At 41.3% G+C, this 20,082-nt stretch overlaps 1 protein-coding gene across 2 annotated transcripts; it reads left to right on the plus strand.

Moving 5' to 3' along the window:
- The first annotated feature begins 1,128 nt into the window (after positions 1-1,128).
- Positions 1,129-9,172, plus strand: rpl26 (ribosomal protein L26). Of its 2 annotated transcripts, none has more exons than XM_067996429.1 (4): positions 1,129-1,218; positions 1,614-1,786; positions 3,762-3,902; positions 8,998-9,172. In XM_067996429.1, the coding sequence occupies exons 2-4, from the start codon at positions 1,619-1,621 to the stop codon at positions 9,124-9,126; spliced, it is 438 nt and encodes a 145-aa protein (XP_067852530.1). In that variant the 5' UTR covers positions 1,129-1,218; positions 1,614-1,618; the 3' UTR covers positions 9,127-9,172. The 2 variants fall into 2 exon arrangements, with proteins under 2 accessions (XP_067852530.1, XP_067852531.1); XM_067996430.1 differs by having other exon boundaries at positions 1,150-1,229.
- The last annotated feature ends 10,910 nt before the right edge of the window (positions 9,173-20,082 follow it).

Raw genomic sequence — 20,082 nt, forward strand, 5'->3', positions numbered from 1 at the left:
ATTCTGCTCACTTGCTACTAATTCCCTTCCCCAGCCACTTGCTCAGTCTGAATCAAGAAATGTGAGCAATACAATTAACAAGCTGTTGCTGTATTCCTGATAGTGAAATACATTTATGTCCTCCATATATATGGACACTGACCCAGAATTATGGGTGACATGTAAGCAAAGAATGCATCTTGGGGTATACTACAGGTGTGCAGGAGAAGGCAGAGTAAAATACTAGCTTTAATTGGTCAAATAGCCTTTTCTCATCTCATAAAATGATTAAATATATGACCTTGGAAATTGTACTACCTATAATGCTAGTTCAGTCATGTAACTTTTAAAACCTGGCTAATTGGGGCTTATATCCTAACTGCCCGTATCCTAACTCACCACATCCTGTTTCCCCCCATCACCCCGGTGCTGGCCCCCAGTCCGGGAAGGCCTCGATTGTAAAATTCTCATCTTTGTTTTCAAATCCCTCCATGGCCTCGCCCCTCCCTATCTCTGTAATCTCCTCCAGCCCCTACAACCCTCCAATTCTTGCCTCTTGCACATCCCTGATTTTAATCGCTCCACCTTTGGCGGCCATGCCTTCAGCTGCGTAGGCCCTAAGCTCTGGAATTCCCTTCCTAAACTTCTCTACCCTTCAAGACACTCTTCAAAACCTACCTCTGACCAAGCTTTTGGTCACCTGTCCTAATACCTCCTTATGTGGTACAGTGTCAAATTTTGTTTGATAATGCTCCAGTGAAGAGCTTGGGACATTTTGCTACCTTGAAGGTGCTATATAAATGCAAGTTGTTATAAAACAGAAGTACAAAGTGTTGGAAATACATAGCGCTTTTATTTTTGGTCAGCCAGCATCTGTTTTTAAAAAAAGACAACTTAATGTTTTGTTAGTAAGCCCTTTTCTAAGATTCCCAGCCTTTGCAGTTTGTTTTTCTCCTTTTAACTGGAGCTTTTCATGTTCAAAAACAACTTGTATTTGTAGCATGCTTAATTATTACGTCTCAGAAACACCTCAAAGCGCTTCAGATACAGTTAATTACTTCCAAGGGCAACAGTGTTATTTTAGGTATCTGGATAGAATAAGAGCCCAGAGTCTGTTGTGTTGAACCTGTGATGGTCCGGCTCTGCTGTAATCTCGCGCGATTTGGGAACTGACTAATGACGCACAGCGCATGCGTGCGTTCTCTTTTCACAGGCGGCCATTGTAGATAGAGGAGGACGGTAAGGAGCCGGTCAGTGACATCTGGTACCATCCGAGCCCATCCGCGGCCAACCGACCCCCGATACTGCGCCCGCCAACAATATGCCCGTCGTATATGTCCATATTGCTGGAATACGGGGTGCGGAGCGGGCTTCCATCGGTGTGAAATGTAGAAGCCCGTGGGGCCTTGTAGAGCGGGAGTGAGAGGCGGGCGGGCGGGCGGGGATCTCGCTGAGGGCCCGGGTCTCACTGGGCACTTCAATGTTCCCAATGTCGCAGGGCGCCTGTTTGGGTCCGATTCGGGCTCCGGTAGCATGTGTGTCTTTGCCAGTCTGACTCCGGTTTCGACTCTCGTCTTACGGTCTAACAGCCAGCAGCAGCTTAAACTTGTGTGTTTCTTCACTTGTGTGTGCAGCCAACATGAAGTTCAATCCCTACGTAACATCTTCCCGGAGGAAGAACCGTAAGAGGCACTTCAATGCTCCGTCTCACATCCGCAGGAAAATTATGTCCTCTCCACTCTCCAAGGAGCTGAGACAGAAATACAATGTTCGTTCAATGCCCATACGCAAGGACGATGAGGTTCAGGTAGGTATTTTATATGTGCTTTATTGCATAGACAGATGAAAAGAAAAATTGCGAATGCTGGAAGTGTACCCAAGGCCCCATTTACAGCCCCATTACCCTGCCTTTCTGTCTTAACATTTTCAGCTTTTATCCTGAGCTTTTGCAATGGTTATCTTTTGGCCATAACTACTGATCTGTTGTAACATGCTATCAAGAACATTATAGGGATAACAACAGAAAATGATGGCAATACAGTGGGTCAGTGGGCATCCATAAAATGAAAAGACGGGTTTCATCTTTCTTGATGTGTGCTCTTCATTGGAACTGATGCTGACAGCCCTGTGCATTTGTATTTCAAACTTCCAACATTTGCACATTCTTTTTTATTTTAATATAATGATGTTAGGAGTGCTATAATTTCACTGCTGCTTTGCTTTGGTGGTAGTTATAATTGCTGGAGTGAAGTGAGTATTGATCCCGCAGCAGTCTCCTGTGAAGTCATCGGTATGTTCAATCTGGCTGATGTTACTTCTTCCTCACAGAAGTTCAGCTGGCCAATAGCATCAGTTCCATGACAATATTGATGTCTTGTCTGTCGCACTCAAGCTCGCAGTCTACTTGTGCCTAGAATGTTAGGATGGCTGGTGGGTATTCTTCTGCCTCCTTAAACGTTAATTTTCTGCCCTGTTTTTTTCAGTGCTGAGTGTTTTTATGTTTGGGTGGGGGGTGCTGGTAACTCCAGCTCTGTTTTGGTGCTGGCTTCAGGCCCCTGACTGTCCATCCCTGCTTTACCTCACAAGTCTAACTGGTTAGTGTCAGCACCGAAAAAAACAGGGCAGAAAATTAACGTTTAAGGAGGCAGAAGAATACCCACCAGCCATCCTAACATTCTAGGCACAAGTAGACTGCGAGCCTGAGTGCGACAGACAAGACATTAATATTGTCATGGAACTGATGCTATTGGCCAGCTGAACTTCTGTGAGGAAGAAGTAACATCAGCCAGATTGAACATACCGATGACTTCACAGGAGACTGCTGCAGGATCAATACTCACTTCACTCCAGCAATTATAACTACCACCAAAGCAAAGCAGCAGTGAAATTATTCCACATCGTTCACCTGAGGAAGGAGGTAGCCTCCGAAAGCTTGTGAATTTAAAATAAAATTGCTGGACTATAACTTGGTGTTGTAAAATTGTTTACAATGGTTAGTGTGGGTGAGATGGCTTGTTGACATTCATTTGACAGTTAAACTACAACTGTACTGTTGTATCTGACCATATCCTTTCCTTCACCCATCATCCCTATGCTTCCTGACCTATATTGGCTTCTTCCCCCACCAAACACTTCAAATTAAAATTCTTATCCTCTTACTTAAATTCCTTCATGGCATCACCCATCCCTATCTCTGTAACATTCGGGGAATTTTATCCCTAGACCCCTCTACCTCCCTGTCCTTTTAAAGACCCTCCTTAAAACTAACCTCTTTGACCAAGCTTTTAGTCATACCTCCTAAAATCTCCTTTGGTGCGGTGTCTATTTTTGTCTGCGCTTCTGTGAAGTGTTTTGGAATGTTTTTCTACATTAAAGGTGCTACATAAAGTCAAGTTATCTTAGAAAATATGGTTGGAATTGTAATGATTTGTAAATTGGTTATGAACTTTTAAGAATTATCTTAAGAATGTTGTGCTTCTGGTACATCCTAGGTCATCAGCACTAATTGTTTACCTTAAAGAAATAGAACAATTTTATCACAAGGTGATCTAAAAAAAGTACTAGATTGTTTTGTGCGATGTGGTAGTGTTTGAGAATTGTACTGCTCCTCCACATACACGGAGATCTTGGGAAAGCAGAGTGTTCCACATAGATTGTTGAACATAAGCACATGGCTTCAATAACCAACATCCAAATACCAGTGAAATAGCAAATGGAGCATTTTGGCTGTGTGCATTAATGTTAACCATTTATATATTCTAAATTTGATACCTTGTGTGCAGGTTGTCCGAGGGCATTACAAGGGTCAGCAGATCGGCAAAGTTGTCCAAGTATATAGAAAGAAGTACGTAATCTACATTGAGCGTGTGCAGCGTGAAAAAGCCAATGGTACCACGGTTCATGTTGGCATTCACCCCAGCAAGGTAGGAACTTCTGTGGAATTTGGAGTTTTGACTGGTAAATGTCAGCTTAATAGTAAACCTGGTTATTTTGATGTAATGGTGTGGGAAGCAGAGTAATTGAGCTGCCATATCCTGCCACAGAACCAACATTTTACATTGGTAGGTTTAAAGAGAAACTTTGGTCTGAATGCCTAGAGTTATTTAAGCTATACATCTGTTTAAAAAAAACTTGAGCAGATAATCTAGGCTGACACTTCAGTGCAGTACTGAAGGAGTGCTGCACTGTCAGGTGCCGGTTTCGGATGCTATGTTAAACCAAGGCCTCAAGTGGACATAGAAAACGTAATGACACTATTCGAAGGAGAGCAGGGGAGTTCTCCTAGTGTCCTGACCAATATTTATCCCTCAACCAACACCACCATTACTGTTTGTGGGACCTTGTGTGCAAATTGGCTGTAGCATTTCTGTACATTTCAGCCGTGACTATATTTTAAAAGTACTTTGGGACATCATGAGAAGTATGTTCATTTTCTATAATGTATGAAGATCTGAGAATTTACCGTTCTGAAACTAGCGTACAAGCATATACTCATTCAAAATGCTGCCGTTTGAGGTTTTGTGAAACTGGTGGGTGACTAGGTTAAATCCCTTGTTTACACACAGTTTGGGTGAACTTTGTTATGGATCAAATTCTGCCTGGATTGTTCGCTCAGTACCTATACTGATGCATAAGTCGGCTTTTACACCGTACTCACTCTGGAGCCAATATTGTTTAAGCTACTGAAATAGCCACCTACAGGTGATTTTGGGACCACCTTACAACAAAGACTAGGGCATATGTTTGCCTTTGGTCACTGGTTACGTTTTCAGATGCATCGATAAACTTGGCCCTTTATTGATCGGCACCCAACCAAGTTATAGCTGTGACAACCCACAGCTAAGTAAGAGAATTCCAGAAATTGAAAACAACTACGTGCGCTATTTTGGTGTAGATGTTGCCGTCCCCGATAACTCAGCAAGTTTCTCCAGTTAATAATTCAGCCGAACAGACCGCACCTGGAGTACTGTTAGCAGTTCTGGGCACCGCACCTTCGGATGGACATATTGGCCTTGGAGGGAGTGCAGCGTAGGTTTACTAGAATGATACCCGGACTTCAAGGGTTAAGTTACGAGGAGAGATTACACAAATTGGGGTTGTATTCTCTGGAGTTTCGATGGTTAAGGGGTGATCTGATCGAAGTTTATAAGATATTAAGGGGAACGGATAGGGTGGATAGAGAGAAACTATTTCCGCTGGTTGGGGATTCTAGGAGTAGGGGGCACAGTCTAAAAATTAGAGCCAGAACTTTCAGGAGCGAGATTAGAAAACATTTCTACACGCAAAGGGTTGTAGAAGTTTGGAACTCTTCCGCAAACGGCAATTGATACTAGCTCAATTGCTAAATTTAAATCTGAGATAGATAGCTTTTTGGCAATCAAAGGTATTAAGGGATATGGACCAAAGGCGGGTATATGGAGTTAGATCACTGATCAGCCATGTTCTTATCAAATGGCGGAGCAGGCACGAGGGGCTGAATGGCCTACTCCTGTTCCTATGTTCCTAGAAAGTTTGGTTCTTTGTGCCATCAGCTGATCTCAGTGCCCCTGGTTTAGGGAGCAGGAAATCTGCCATATTTCCCATACCTGGTTGTTGTCCAACACTTTCATCAGTAGTACACTAGTATGGACGGAGTTGAGGACAAAATGAGGACAAAATCTGCTCTTGAGCCGAGTGCGGGAGGGTGTCCATTATCTGTAGAACTGTATCCTAGCATGGCATTCATGACTTCTGGTGGAAAAGGTTGGGGAAATTAAAATAACTAGGTATTGCAAAATAAAATGTATTATCCCTAAAAGGATGAGAGAAGGACAAGTAGGGTTTTTACAATGTCCTCTTTCAAATTAAACCCAGTCTAAATTGATCCCCTGAAAGTCTGCTGGTTATTAGGGTATAACATTATTTTAGCTAGCCCTGTGGCTTTTACTGTTGCATGCAGGGGGCTGAATATTCACACAGTCCAATAATGTAGTTTCATCATTGATGTCAATAAATGGATAAAGTTTACTGCTAAATCTTGGATCATAAAGCTAATTTACTAGTTTCTGAAACTGGCTAAATTTTTGGGGGTGGCACAATCTGAGTTTGTATTGTGTAGAGTTGCCTTCTTTATTAACTCTGTCAATTCTTAGCATATATTAACACTAGCATCTATGCACAGTTCTATTTAACATCTATGTTGATGCGTGTTCTCTGAGTATGGAAGGGTTGTCTTATGAGGAAAGATTGAACAGGTTGGGTCTATACCCATTGGAGTTTAGAAGAATCAGAGGAGACCTTATTGAAACATACAAGATTCTGAGGGGACTGGGGGTAGATGCTGAGAGGATGTTACCCTTCATGGGGGAATCTAAAACTAGGGAGCATAGTCTCAGAATAAGGGGTCGCCCGTTTAAGGTGGAAATGAGGAGGAATTTCTTCTCCCAGAGGGTCGTAATTCTTTGGAATTCTTTACCCCAAAAAGCTGTGGAGGCTGAGTCATTGAATACATTCAAGGCTGAGTTAGACAAATTTTTGATCGGCAAGGGAGTCAAAGGATATGGGGAAAAGGTGGGATAGTGGAGTTGAGGTAAAAATCAGATCAGCCATGATCTCATTGAATGGCGGAGCAGGCTCGAGGGGCCGAATGGCCTACTGCTCCATCTCTTATGGTCTAAGTAATTTATGGTTTTCCTGCAGCTCCAATGGGTGATTCTAGATAGCTTTGGAATTACTTTTCATTTCACTTCTGCCTACCCTCTTCTTAAATGTTTGTGTTTCTCTGCGGGTGTCGGCAACCTTCTGATACCTCAGCCAAATAGCATTTCTTCATATGAACCTAGACAGTGATAGTCATTGACTATTTTGAGAACCCTATTCTATCTTCACCTGATTACCAATGCTAGAAAATCTGGAACTAAATAGTAGTTAGGAGCGGAAACTTTTTGGTTTTCCTCCCTCTTGCTCAGGCCAATCTCAGTGCCCTGTGCCAAAACTGCAAGGCATAGACCAGGGATAAAACTTGGGATCCTATTGAGGTCTACATCCTGTCTAGAGTCCTCTTTCCTCAGACTCCCATATTCTTGCCCAACTTTGTACTACTTTATTTCCTCCCAGAAACTCATCATGGGAGAGAAGGATAATCTGAGTAAGGATAGACCCGTTTTGTGCAAACTCTTGGAATCCATTAGTCAAGATCAAATTAACCAGCATTTAGAAATGTACGATATAATCAAAACAGACAGCAAGGATTTGTTAAATGCTAGCAATGTTTGTTTTTTCAGGAAGTGGCAATTGGATTGATGAAGGGAATGAAGTAAATGTGTAAAAGGAGATCTAAGGGGTACAAATACATAATTCTGTTGGTATGAGGGCATGTACATAATAAAGCCATAAAAAAGGGCAAATTCCAAAACCTTTTGGGTTTCATGAGCAAGTATAAGAGCACAGACATAATAAATTTGTATAATAGTTAGTAGTTTTAGGAATGCCATTCTAGAAATTAAGTTAGAACCATAGAGAGTGTAGATTTACATAGGAGCATTGGAATGTACAGGCCTGGAAAAGACCATTGGGGTCCATCTTGCCAGTCTCATGATGATACCAGGAATGAGAAGCTGCATAGATCAGGAGAGATGAGATACTGGCCCTGTTTCTATTAGAACAGAAAAGGCTAAAGGGAGAGTTAGTAAAGGTTTTGAAAATTATGCAAGGTTTTGATATGAGGAAAGGCTATTTCCCTGCATTGTCAATGAAGACATTGCTGTAGCTAGGGGAAAGGTTGGAAATTTCTTTACTGGTTGTTGGAGCATGGTATGCTTTGCCACGGAGTAGTTGAGGTAGAGAACACTGCATCTTTTAAGAAAATATTTGAAGTGGAGAACCACATGGCTATGAGGAAAGAGAAGGAATTAGTTTTTCACTTTTAGTAAACACCTGACGTGCAGAATAGCTGCCTGTGCTGTAAACTTGTGTGCTCTTCGGTGTACTGGCCAACATTCCTCATTCATCCAACATAAAAAGACTTCAATGAAAACAGGAAATGCTGGAACTACTCTGTCAGGCAGCATCCGTGAAGAAAGAAAGTTAACGTCTCAGGTTGATGACCTTTGCTAGAACGGGAAGAAATTAAAGATTTAACAGTTTTTAAGCAAGTACAGGGGAAGGGGGGTAAGAACAAAAGGGAAGGTCTGCGATAGGGTGGAGGGCAGGAGTGATTAAATGACAAAAGGGATGATGGTGCAAGGCAAGGAGTGGGGTAATGGGACAGGTTAAGAAACAAAAGATGGGTCTAGAGGAGCTGTAAATGGCAACAGCAGAACCATTACCAGCACCTGCAGTCTGGAAATAATGGAAGCAGTGGTTATGGTCATTGTTGAGTCTGGAATGTTGTGAAGTGCCTAATTGAAAGATGAGGTGCTGTTCCTCGAACTTCGTTGAGCTTCATTGGAACAGTGTAGGATGCCAAAGTGGGAGTGGGACGGAGAATTAAAATGGCAAGCGACCGGAAGGTCAGGGTCACCTTTTGCAGACTGAGCAGAGGTATTCAGCAAAGCGATCATCCAATCTGCATTTGGTCTCCCCAATGTATTGAGCAGCGATTTCAGTATACTAAATTGAAAGAAATACAAGTAAATCGCTGTTTCACCTGGGAGGAGTTTTTGGGGCCCTGGACTGTGCAAAGTGGCTGCTGTGTTTACCCAGATAAGTCACTACATTTGAAAGTATTCCATTGTATTTACTTTGAGATGTTTTTTCCAGTAATGTCCTTTCTGGGTTCTGTAGTGTTATTGTCATTGTTGAACTGATGGAGTGATACTAGAGAAATTGCAGGTTATGATATTTCAAGTGTGGTAAAGGGAGTACACATCCAAAATGTTGTAACTGGTCCTTTTTCTTTACAGGTATTGACTGACCTACCTACATCCAGCATTTTCTGCTTTTGTATGCATGTTTCATACTAGTATGTGATTTGACCTGGGTGCTCACAGCTCTACGTATGAAGAATTAGCAGTAACAAATGTGTGTAATCTCTTGCAGGTGGTGATTACCAGGCTAAAGCTGGACAAGGATCGCAAGAAGATACTGGAACGCAAGGCCAAATCTCGCCAGGTTGGCAAGGATAAGGGCAAATATAAGGAAGAATCCATTGAAAAGATGCAGGAGTAATTATATGTTCCACCTTTGCTACTTTCAATAAAGACACTGAAACAAATTGCAAGCTAGTTTCCTTTTTAATAGTACCTGCTTTTTCATTGCTCACTTTCATATAGAAATGTGGGCTATATCTTGCAAACCTCTTCAACAAACTTATTTTGAGAGAACACTACAGCGGCAGCGAACTCTGTTGGTTCCTGTGAATTCACTTACGTGATTCCTATACTGTGGAAATTTTTCACGAGCAGATTCCCTTTCCATGTGTGTAAAGTAATGAGCTCAGCTTAAGATGGCACTCCTTTCAATTTTCCCTTCCTGTGGGAAAGCATCTTGCCTTAATAGTTTCTGAAAACAGTCAACTGGTTGTAAAGGATTGCAAGCATGAGCCCATATCTTGCCATTGTGGCATAATATTTGAATAAATCCTGTACTGCTGATCCACCCAATCCCAGGTTCTGCTCTGGCACTTATACTCTCTCCAGTTGTAGAGTATTTGAAAATTAAGCAAAGAATTTGCTGCCTAGGTGGCATTTAAATTGAATAGCCTATACATGGTGCATAAATTGTTGGAGGCTTAAACTATGATTTCCTCAATACCTGGAAAAGTTAAAGCACTGTTAAGAGATGAGTTCCTGTAGACTGTTACTTTTAGTGGGGGGGGGTTCAGTAATTTTATTTAAAAGCTATTTTAAAATATCAACTTCTGTGGTATTTGAGAAAGTACGTCCTCTTGCCATCTCTTAAATTTAATTTAGTACAGTGAGCTTTTTGTATATTGGCATGTTCTAAGGTTGTTATCAAGCTTAACTTTTTTTTAAAAAACTATTCTTCTGAAAATTGCATAAAATTGGTGTCATTTTATAAATCTTAATGAATAAATCATAAAACGATATCTACCCAAAAGACTGAGTAAAATCAATGGGCAAATGCATACATAACAATCTTTTAAATTTGGCCAGAGTTCTTTGACTGGGTCAACTGGCCTTGCTGCAATTCTTGCCCTTTCGAGCAATCAAGCGCTACTATGGCACATAACATTGCTCATAATTTTCACCTGGTGTGTTAATTGCAGATAAAGGAATTAATTTGTCTTCTGCCTTAGTGTATACAAATTGCACCTGGTACAGCAAGAGCAGCTTTAGCAAGCTAGTTACACAACCAGTGGTGAAATGGGTTTCACTACTTACGGAAACAAATGTCACTAATTCAATTGGTTCTCCCCATTAATTCGAGTGAGTGCTTGTGCCCGTTCCCCATTTCCTCAACCACTTTTGCATGCTGAATTTTTTTTGTAGAATCTTTTTGGCTCTTTCCTTTGTTCTTTAGACTTGTGTGAGCTCTAACAGATTGTACTAGTTTACATTAGTAAACAATTTTACAACACCAAGTTATAGTCCAGCAATTTTATTTTAAATTCACAAGCTTTCGGAGGCTACCTTCTTCCTCAGGTGAACGATGAGGTAGCCTCCGAAAGCTTGTGAATTTAAAATAAAATTGCTGGACTATAACTTGGTGTTGTAAAATTGTTTACAATTGTCAACCCCAGTCCATCACCGGCATCTCCACATCATAGTTTACATTAGATCGTGGAAATGGGCTGAATTCTGCTGCTCCATTGAGTTATTGAATAATTGGTAGCTTACCAATAGTAAATTGCAGTCATTTGCTGACATGCCTACTGCAGACCTAATTTAGGGTTACTTTTTTCATATTGTCTCTTGGCAAACATAAGCCACTTTAATCAGGAGGGTGGGAAAGTAAGCTATCAATTTACCCACAGTAGTCTTCACTGGCGTGATTAAATATGATTGCTTTATCAGTTTCTTTCTAGGAAGAGATCGTATGCCAACTTTTAAAGTGATCAGCTATGATTAAAAACCCAATATATGCAAACCTCACTCATTTTTGCTATTAAGATGCATACTTTAACTGATCTTTAATTCAGAAACAGAATGGTCCCTGATCTCTTGAATTAGCTGGTCTGAACCATGGCTGCTAAGACAGCAGTACGTGGGTTAGAGAAGTGAAAAATTAGGCACAGTTTCAGTGCTTGAATAGTGTACACTGAATCACTGCTACTGAAAATATGCATGTTTATCAGATGAGGACCGGATTGGGTATAGCTGTGATGTTATACATAATTAATTGCGTGCCGCCCACTCGATATTAAAGTTCACGTAAGTGGCCACCTGTGTAAGGTGCTGGATGGTGACTCGCCTGTGAAAATGTAGCCCACTCGAGTGAGGAGAGAAAATGTTGAATTAACATCTTCTGATCGTGTATCCTACGGAATTAGTGTTTGTGATGAGTCACACCAAAAAATGAGCAGAATAATATTTAGGGGTGAGACAAGGACATAATTACACGTGATTTTACAACACTAATAGCCTAAAATGCTATTGATAATGATTTTAACCTGATCTAACACATTTTCAGCAGTTGCAGTCAATAAGAACCTTTTAAGTTTCCTTATAATGTAATAAAATGTGACGGTTTTCCAACAAAAACAAACAAAACAGCGCTTTTCATGACTCGAGAACATCCCAAAGTGCTTTACAGCCAATTAAGTGCATTTGAAATGTAGTCACTTAACATAATGTAAGTGGATTTACTGAGGGAAAAATAACATGCAAGTACTATGTTAATCCTACTATCTCTAGTCAGGTAGTGTGTAAATTAGAAATATCATTTGCAGTAGCTTCTGTTCACTGGTATCTCCCTTGCTTGCTTACTTACTCTGTCTCTAGCATTTACTCCCACAGTCTTTGTCATTTAAAATACCCACCTTTAGTCATCTACTTCACATCACAATGATTACATAGACATGCCTCTTTACATAATTCTGTACCCCTCTATAACCAAAGTACATCATGTGATATCACAGTGTTGTCCAATAGAAATCGCTGACTGGCTACAGGGACACCGTTTTAGCCACATGCATTAATTTTTAACAGAAATGCCTTAAGTACACTCACAGGTATTGTGTTTAACAAACATCTACCAGCATTCAGTGCAAACAATTGTTTTCTTTCACCAAAGTTTGGAATTCTGGCATGAATATATCCGACACAGCACATCTTAGTGCAGCTTCTAAGTTTTTGATTAGCAGTTGCAAGCAGTACTTTGATTTCATGAGTGCTTGCTAAGACTGTTGATTCACACAAGATGCGACAGACCCGCCCCTGCTGTCCATCCCGAACATGCTGTTTGTCCTTTACCACGGCGTGCCCTGTTGGAGCTGCTTGTTATTGGTTGGGTTTGCTTTATTCTGCCTGTAGTGGTTATTCTGAATTGTGGATGTGACCACAATGACAGCTTCAATCTGGTGGTGTTTCCATGATGCTGCAGTCTGGCGTTTTCACCCATCTTACACACTATTTTAGCAGAAATAAGTAGTAACCAAGGAAGTAAAGCACACTCAACGATCAATAAACACTCACATACTGGTTTTCATCTCGCCATTTTATCAACAAATATGAGTGTTGAGATCACACGCCCAACGACTGTGTATTACTCATTACTAATCAAAAACGGAATTAGCCACATCTAGATTCCCAATTAGCCACATGTGACTAGTCGTGTGTATTGGGCAGCACTGATAACAAAGGTAGAGCTATGTAGCATTGCTTCAGCAAAACTGAACTCTATACAAAAATGTAAATAATTTTTTATTTAGTTTGAAAAATGTGATCTGTCATTTTCACATGCATACTATCGGGATTATACTACTAAGACTTTTCAGAAGTATCTAAACCTTTATTTTCTGTGCAGGAAAAGTGGACATGAGCTGGCTCCTCTAAATGTTCAATGTCGCTGTCTGAATTCTCCTGTGATTTGTCTCGGTGAATCATCTTGTAAACGACCTTTGTTGATCCTTGTCGTGAGGGTGAACGACTCAATGGCTTTAGTGTTGTTAGTTCATCTTCAGTAAGGAGTGGTGACACAAGACCATCAAGGCCACCAGAAGGCGATCTCCGTGGAGATCTGCGTCTGCTGATCACAAAGGCCCCACCCATGTGTTCCTCTTTCCGGACAGCCTCCACCTGCTTGTGATGGGAACTATTTATCCCAGTACCGATGTTGGTTTGAGGTTTACGGTACACATCTTTCCCAATTCCAAAGTCGTCTTCATCTGTATTTTCATCATCTGCTTCAATCATACCCTCATAATTGTCTCCCAATTGAGATATGTTCTGGGAACGTTTCTGAGAGAAACTGTCATTTTCACGGCGAGATAATGAGTGACAGAGGAAGCACAGTCGATCCCTCTTTGACTCACTTCTCCCGTATCTGGATCCTTTGCCCTTTTTTAATAAACGCGAGTTCCCTATATCATCACCAGCATTTGACAATTGCAGAAGTTGTGCAAATGTTGCATAATCTGTGGAAAGGTCTGAGACAGAACGGAAAACCTGTTGGTAGTCCAGATATGAAGTATGTTTGACCAGTCTCTCTGACAGAGTTTTGGCTGTTAATAGTGTCTGCTCAGCATTATCTGTCACATCACTAGCATATGAAAGTACTTCTTCAGAATATTTAAAAGCAAGCTGTGCTTTTTTCTCACTCTCTCTTGCCTTTTGAGCTGTTGTTGCAGCTGTGGTCACTAAATCAACCAGGGCTCGGATCAGGCTCTCCTCATTTTGGGGGGAGAATGAGCTGCTGCTAGCACTCACCTCAGATTTACTCCCTGTTGACTCCTTGTGTGTCTTCAGAGACCCCTGGGGTAGGGGGTGGACTTGATTATTATCCTCCACCTCCATCTCAATACTGAGTATGAAAAATCCAGCTGTTATAAATTGATGGAATGTAACATGATGTGAACTAGAGTATTATGATGCAAGCATGATGTAACAGAAAAGAGCAGAACACAGAAATAGAGCATCCAAAAACATAATGGCTGCACTGCTTTTATTTTTAATGAATGTTAACATAAAAATAGAATTTGAGCGATGTTGGTTCAGTAGTAAGACAGTATGGAGGTTTGATATCTTTAGATATAAATTGGTGCCTTCATTATTACTATATAGTAGCAGGTCTCCCATGGTGTTGCTCATAGTGAGCTTGTTGTTATACCAACTTGAATTACTGAGGACACTGATTCACCAGAATTGGGGTTGGCTTTGAGAGCACTGGGAAGGATGGGTATACTGGGATGGGATTTCAGGGTTTATCAGTATTTAAAAGGGCTGCCAGAGTTCTGGGAACACTGAAGCAGGTGTTGGCATCTGGAGTCAGAAGGATGTCTCAGGTTCTGGCAGAATTGAGGCAGTTCTGGGATCAGGGAGCACTGGAAATGCAGTCTATGGATTTGTGGGCACTGAGGGAATATCAGGAACTTTGATTTGGGGAGGAGAGGCCTGAGATCCACTATTACTGAGGAGGAGGTTTTAGAGCATTAGGGAGCAGTACTGGGGGGAGCAATGTCGAAGCATTGTGGAAGAGGGGGGCCCAAGAGAATGGGATCCAAACTGACTTTGACTCCTCTTGAAAGATCAGGCCCCAACTCCCACTACATACCTGCCTGTCGGCCTAATCCTCTAATCTATCCACTGCCCCTTTTGCACCATTGGCCCCATCGGAAGTCAGTTCCTGTATTTATGATCCTACCTTCAAGCATTTAAGTGTAAATTTTCTGCTTCCTAAATTTAATGGATGGAAAAGCACAGGCTACAAATATACAATTTCCTAATATACACTCCTGGTGTGCACCAGCAACACAGAAGTGCAAAATGGAGTGTACAACTAGTGAGTTTGCTGACCTATCCAACAAATTGCATTAACGTAGCACCTTTAATGTGGGAATGTGTTCCAAGGTGCTTCACAGAAGCATAGTCAGGTAAAAATTGATACCGAGCCAAAGGAGATATTAGGAGGGTGGGCTTTTCTTAAATGAAGATAAATTTTCATAAACAAACAAATATTACCTGCCAGCCTTGGCTCAGTGGTAGCACTCTTGCCTGTGGATCAAATGGTTGTCAGTTCCAAGCCCCTCTCGAGAGACTTGAGCACATCATCTAGGCTGATGCTTCAGTGCAGTACTGAAGGAGTACTGCACTCTTGGAAGTGCCGTCTTTGGATATGTTAAACAAAGGCCTTGTCTGCCCTCTCAATTGGACATAAAAGATCCCATGGCACAGTTCAAAGAAGAGCTGGGGAGTTCTTTTGATATCCTGGTCAACATTTATCCTTCAACCAACATCACTAAAAAGATTATCTGGTCATTTATCTCACTGCTATTTGTGGGACCTGGCTGATGTGTTTTATGACATAACAACAGTGACTGTACTTCAAAAGTAATTCAATGGCTGTGATGCACTTTGAGATGTCCTGAGGTCATGAAAGGCATTAAATAAATGCAAGTTATTTCTCTTTTTTGGACTGGAAGGATGTAAACAGTGGTGTCTCCTAGGGGTCAATGTTAGGACCATTGCTTCTCAATATATATATCAATGATCTGGACTTGGACAGAATGGGAAAAATATCAAAATTTGCTAAAGCCACAAAAGTAACTGATTAGCTGTGAACAACTTTAGGAGGTCATAGACAGGTTAGAAATTTGGCTACAAAGAAGTCAAATGAAATTTAACGTGGAAAAATATGAAGTGATATATTTTGGGAGGTTGATTAAGAAGAGGACATGTACACTAAATGATAAAACTTTAACAGTAGATGAACAGAGAGACTTAGGAGCTCAGATGCACAAATCTTTAAAAATGGGACAAGTTGATAAAGCTGTGAAAAAAAGCATATTGAATCTCAGGTTTTATAAATAGGAGTATAGAATACAAAAGAGACCTGGGTGTCCTTGTACATGAGTCACTGAGAGCTAACATGCAAGAGCAGCAAGCAATTAGGAAGGCAAATGGTATGTTGGCCTTTATTACAAGAGGATTTGAATACAGAAGTAAAGATGTCTTACTGCAATTACATAGGGCCTTGGTGAGAACGCACCTGGAATATTGTGTACAATTTTGGTCTTCTTACCTAAGAAAGGATATACTTGCCATAGAGGGAGTGCAACAAAGGTTCACCAGACTGATTCCTGGGATGGTAGGATTGTCGTATGAGGAGAAATTGAGTAGACTAGGCCTGTATTCTCTAGAGTTTAGAAGAATGAGAGGTGATCTCATTGAAACATACAAAATTCTTAAAGGGCTCGACAGGGTACATGCAAGGAGGATGTTTCCCCTGGCTGGAGACTCTAGAACCAGAGGTCACAGTCTCAGAAAAAGGGCCATTTAGGACTGAGATGAGGAGAAATTTCTTCACTCAGAGGGTGGTGAATCTTTGGAATTCCCTACCCCAGAGGGCTGTGGAGGCTCAGTCATTGAATACATTCAAAACAGAGATCAGTAAATTTCTAGATATTAAAGGCATCAAGGGATATGGGGATGGTGCAGGAAATGTTGTTGAGGTAGAAGATCAGCCATGATCTTGTTGAATGGCGGAGCAGGCTCGCGGGGCCAGATGGCCTACTCCTGCTCCTATTTCTTATGTTCTTATGAAGAGGTAGTGCCAAACCTATACAAATCATTGATTAAGCTGCAATTAAAATATTGTATCCAGTTTTGGGTGCCTTACTTTAGGAAAGATGTCAAGTCATGGAGTGCATTCAGAAGAGATTCATTAAGATGATACCAGGGATGGAAGCTTTAGGTATGAGGGGAGATGAGAGAAACTGGAGCTATTTTCATTACAAGAAAGAAAGTTAAGAGAGCTGATAGAGGTGTTCAAAATTATGTGGAGGTTTGATAAGATAAATCGGGATAAATTATTTCTACTGGTGAGTTGTTAACCAGAGGGATGCCTTTAGATTATGACCAAAAGAGCTAAAGGAGAGACTAGGAGAATTTCTTTATGCAGAGTTGTTAAGAAAAGATTTCTAACTTCAGAAACACTGGTGAAAGCAGGATCCGTAATAGCTTTTAAAAGGCAAGTAAATAATTATTTGAAAAGCAAAAGTTATACAGGTTTGGGGAGAGGGTGAGCGAGTGGGACTAAGTGGATAGCTCTTTCACAGAGCTAGCACAGGCATGATGGGTTGAATAGCCTCCCCGTGTTGTAAAGGTCTATGAATCTTATACACGTATACGTAAAGCTTAATTAGTTTTGTAAATCAAAAAAGAAGTTTCCACTCAAAGTTATTGCCTTTCCCCATGTGGTTTTGGATGAGACAAGATAAAGGGACAACAACTTTTTCTTTAAAAAAGTTTTCTTTTATCAATTTTCTTCCCTCCTAAAGATATTAACTCCTGGGGTATGGTTCCAATGGCAACAATTGCTCTCCAATACCTCGTCCAAGTGTGCACTCTTCAAGTGTGAACCTAGATAGTAACTGTTGGAAATGGGGGGCATCGTAGTTGAGCCCAATCCTGATTTCATTTGGTGAAATCAGGAAGCACTTGATCACACAAAGGGTAGTAGAAATATTGGCGAGTAAAAGTGTGCACTCTGGATCATAGTGAACCCAAGGTCCACTTAAGAGAGTGATCAGTAATGCAGAACCTGAGTCGATCTAGTTCAAAACCCAAAACTTGTGACAGCCACTGAATCAAATAGTTTTGTTCACATTTATTAGTAAGAATGACAATTGGTTTGAACAAGCCTTAACCAAAAGCATGTGAGTGAGGTCTGCATGTTGGAAGGGCACGTGTCTGGGCATGCCTCCAGTTTTCCAACCAACATGCACAATTTTCAGCAGAGCTACATGACAGGACACTGGAGTGGGACACCTGACTGATTTTCCCCTCCCCAGTCCAGGGCTACTAAACCCTATTGTAGCAATCCTATTACCATCCTGACTCACATGAAGATAACACAAACCAAGAATCAATCAGAGCCTCTGGTCAAATACACACTACCTTTACCAGCAGAGTCATCATGGAGAGCTCGGCGGGGGAGGGCTCCATCTTCATGAAGAAATTATTTGCCAAACCTTTTTTTTGTTTACAAACACAATTATGTCAAAATGTCATATGTTGCTTGATTTAATTGTAGTGAAAAGATGAATGTGTGGTTGCTGCAGTTACTTTTTCAGTCCTGGGATCTGGTTTTAAGTCCATAGGTGCAACCACCAACAAAATATTGGTTGGAAAACTGGAGGCATGCCCAGACACGTGCCCTTCCAACATGCATTTGGTCAAGGCTTGTTCAAACCAATTGTTATTCTTACTAATAAATTTGAACAAAACTATTTGATTCAGTGGCTGTCACAAGTTTTGGGTTTTGAACTAGATCGATTCAGGTTCAGCATTACTGATCACTCTCTTAAGTGGACCTTGGGTTCACTATGATCCATAGTCAACACTTATACTCGCCAATATTTCTACTACCCTTTGTGTGAAAAAGTGCTTCCTGATTTCCCTCCTAAATGCCCTCGCTTTCATTTTAAGATTATGTCCTCTCATTCTTGATTTCCCCTATCAGAGGAAATAGTTTCTCTGTATCTACCCTATTGAATTCTTTTAACATTTTAAACACCTCGATCAGATCACCCCTCAATCTTCTATACTCGTGGGAATACAAGTTACGTTTATACAACCTGTCCTCATAATTTAACTCTTTAAGCTCTGGTATCATTTTGTTGAATCTGCGCTGCATCCCCACTAAGACCAATATATCCTTCCCGAGGTACGGTGCCCAAAACTGAAAGCAGTACTCCAGATGGAGTCTGACCAAGGCACTATACAACCTTACAGAGACTGGCATTAAGCAATTTCAATGCCGACAGCTGAGGTGTCACCCAGGAACTATCCCATCACCTAACATGAAATGCTTGAGGTTGTAGGCAATGATCTCACCGTTGATTACTGATTAACATCCCAAATTAATATGACAATTAGTTTGGACTCCATGTATACTTGCTTAAATGTTAAGTCAAAAATGCTGCATTTAAAAGAAGTATCATAAGTTAACAAAATTTAGTTCTGGCAATGCAATTAAAAATCCAAAATGTTACAGAAGCTGTCAAACTTTATTGGGCTGGACAGCACCAAAAATTCTCAACCTTTCACACTCATCTAGCTGAGGAAACTGTTGATCTACAAAAATGTCTCTTTCCATTATTTCTGTTTCTGTTACTCTTCTGTTCATGTTACTCTCCTCTTTCACATCTATTTCCATCACACTCCACTTTCACTTCTGTTCCTGTCACTCTCCCCCTTCACATCTATTCCTGTTACTCTCCTCCTTCACTTCTGTTCCTGCTACTCTCCTCTTTCACTCTGTTCCTGTCACTCTCCTCCTTCACTCTGTTCCTGTCACTCTCCTCCGTGACTTCTGTTCCTGTTACTCTCCTCCTTCACTCTGTTCCTGTCACTCTCCTCCTTCACATCTATTCCTGTTACTCTCCTCTTTCACTTCTGTTTCTGTCACTCTCCTCCTTCACTTCTGTTCCTGTCACTCTCCTCCTTCACGTCTATTCCTGTCACTCTCCTCCTTCACATCTATTCCTGTCACTCTCCTCCTTCACATCTATTCCTGTTACTCTCCCCCTTCACTCTGTTCCTGTCACTCTCCCCCTTCACTCTGTTTCTGTCACTCTCCTCCTTCACTCTGTTCTTGTCACTCTCCTCCTTGACTTCTGTTCCTGTTACTCTCCTCCTTCACTCTGCTCCTGTCACTCTCCTCCTTCACTTCTGTTCCTGTCACTCTCCTCCTTCACGTCTATTCCTGTCACTCTCCTCCTTCACATCTATTCCTGTCACTCTCCTCCTTCACATCTATTCCTGTTACTCTCCCCCTTCACTCTGTTCCTGTCACTCTCCCCCTTCACTCTGTTTCTGTCACTCTCCTCCTTCACTCTGTTCTTGTCACTCTCCTCCTTGACTTCTGTTCCTGTTACTCTCCTCCTTCACTCTGTTCCTGTCACTCTCCTCCTTCACATCTATTCCTGTTACTCTCCTCCTTCAAATCTATTCCTGTTACTCTCCCCCTTCACTCTGTTCCTGTTACTCTCCCCTTCACTCT

Source organism: Heptranchias perlo, chromosome 14, assembly GCF_035084215.1.
Source record: "Heptranchias perlo isolate sHepPer1 chromosome 14, sHepPer1.hap1, whole genome shotgun sequence".
Taxonomy (NCBI): domain Eukaryota; kingdom Metazoa; phylum Chordata; class Chondrichthyes; order Hexanchiformes; family Hexanchidae; genus Heptranchias; species Heptranchias perlo.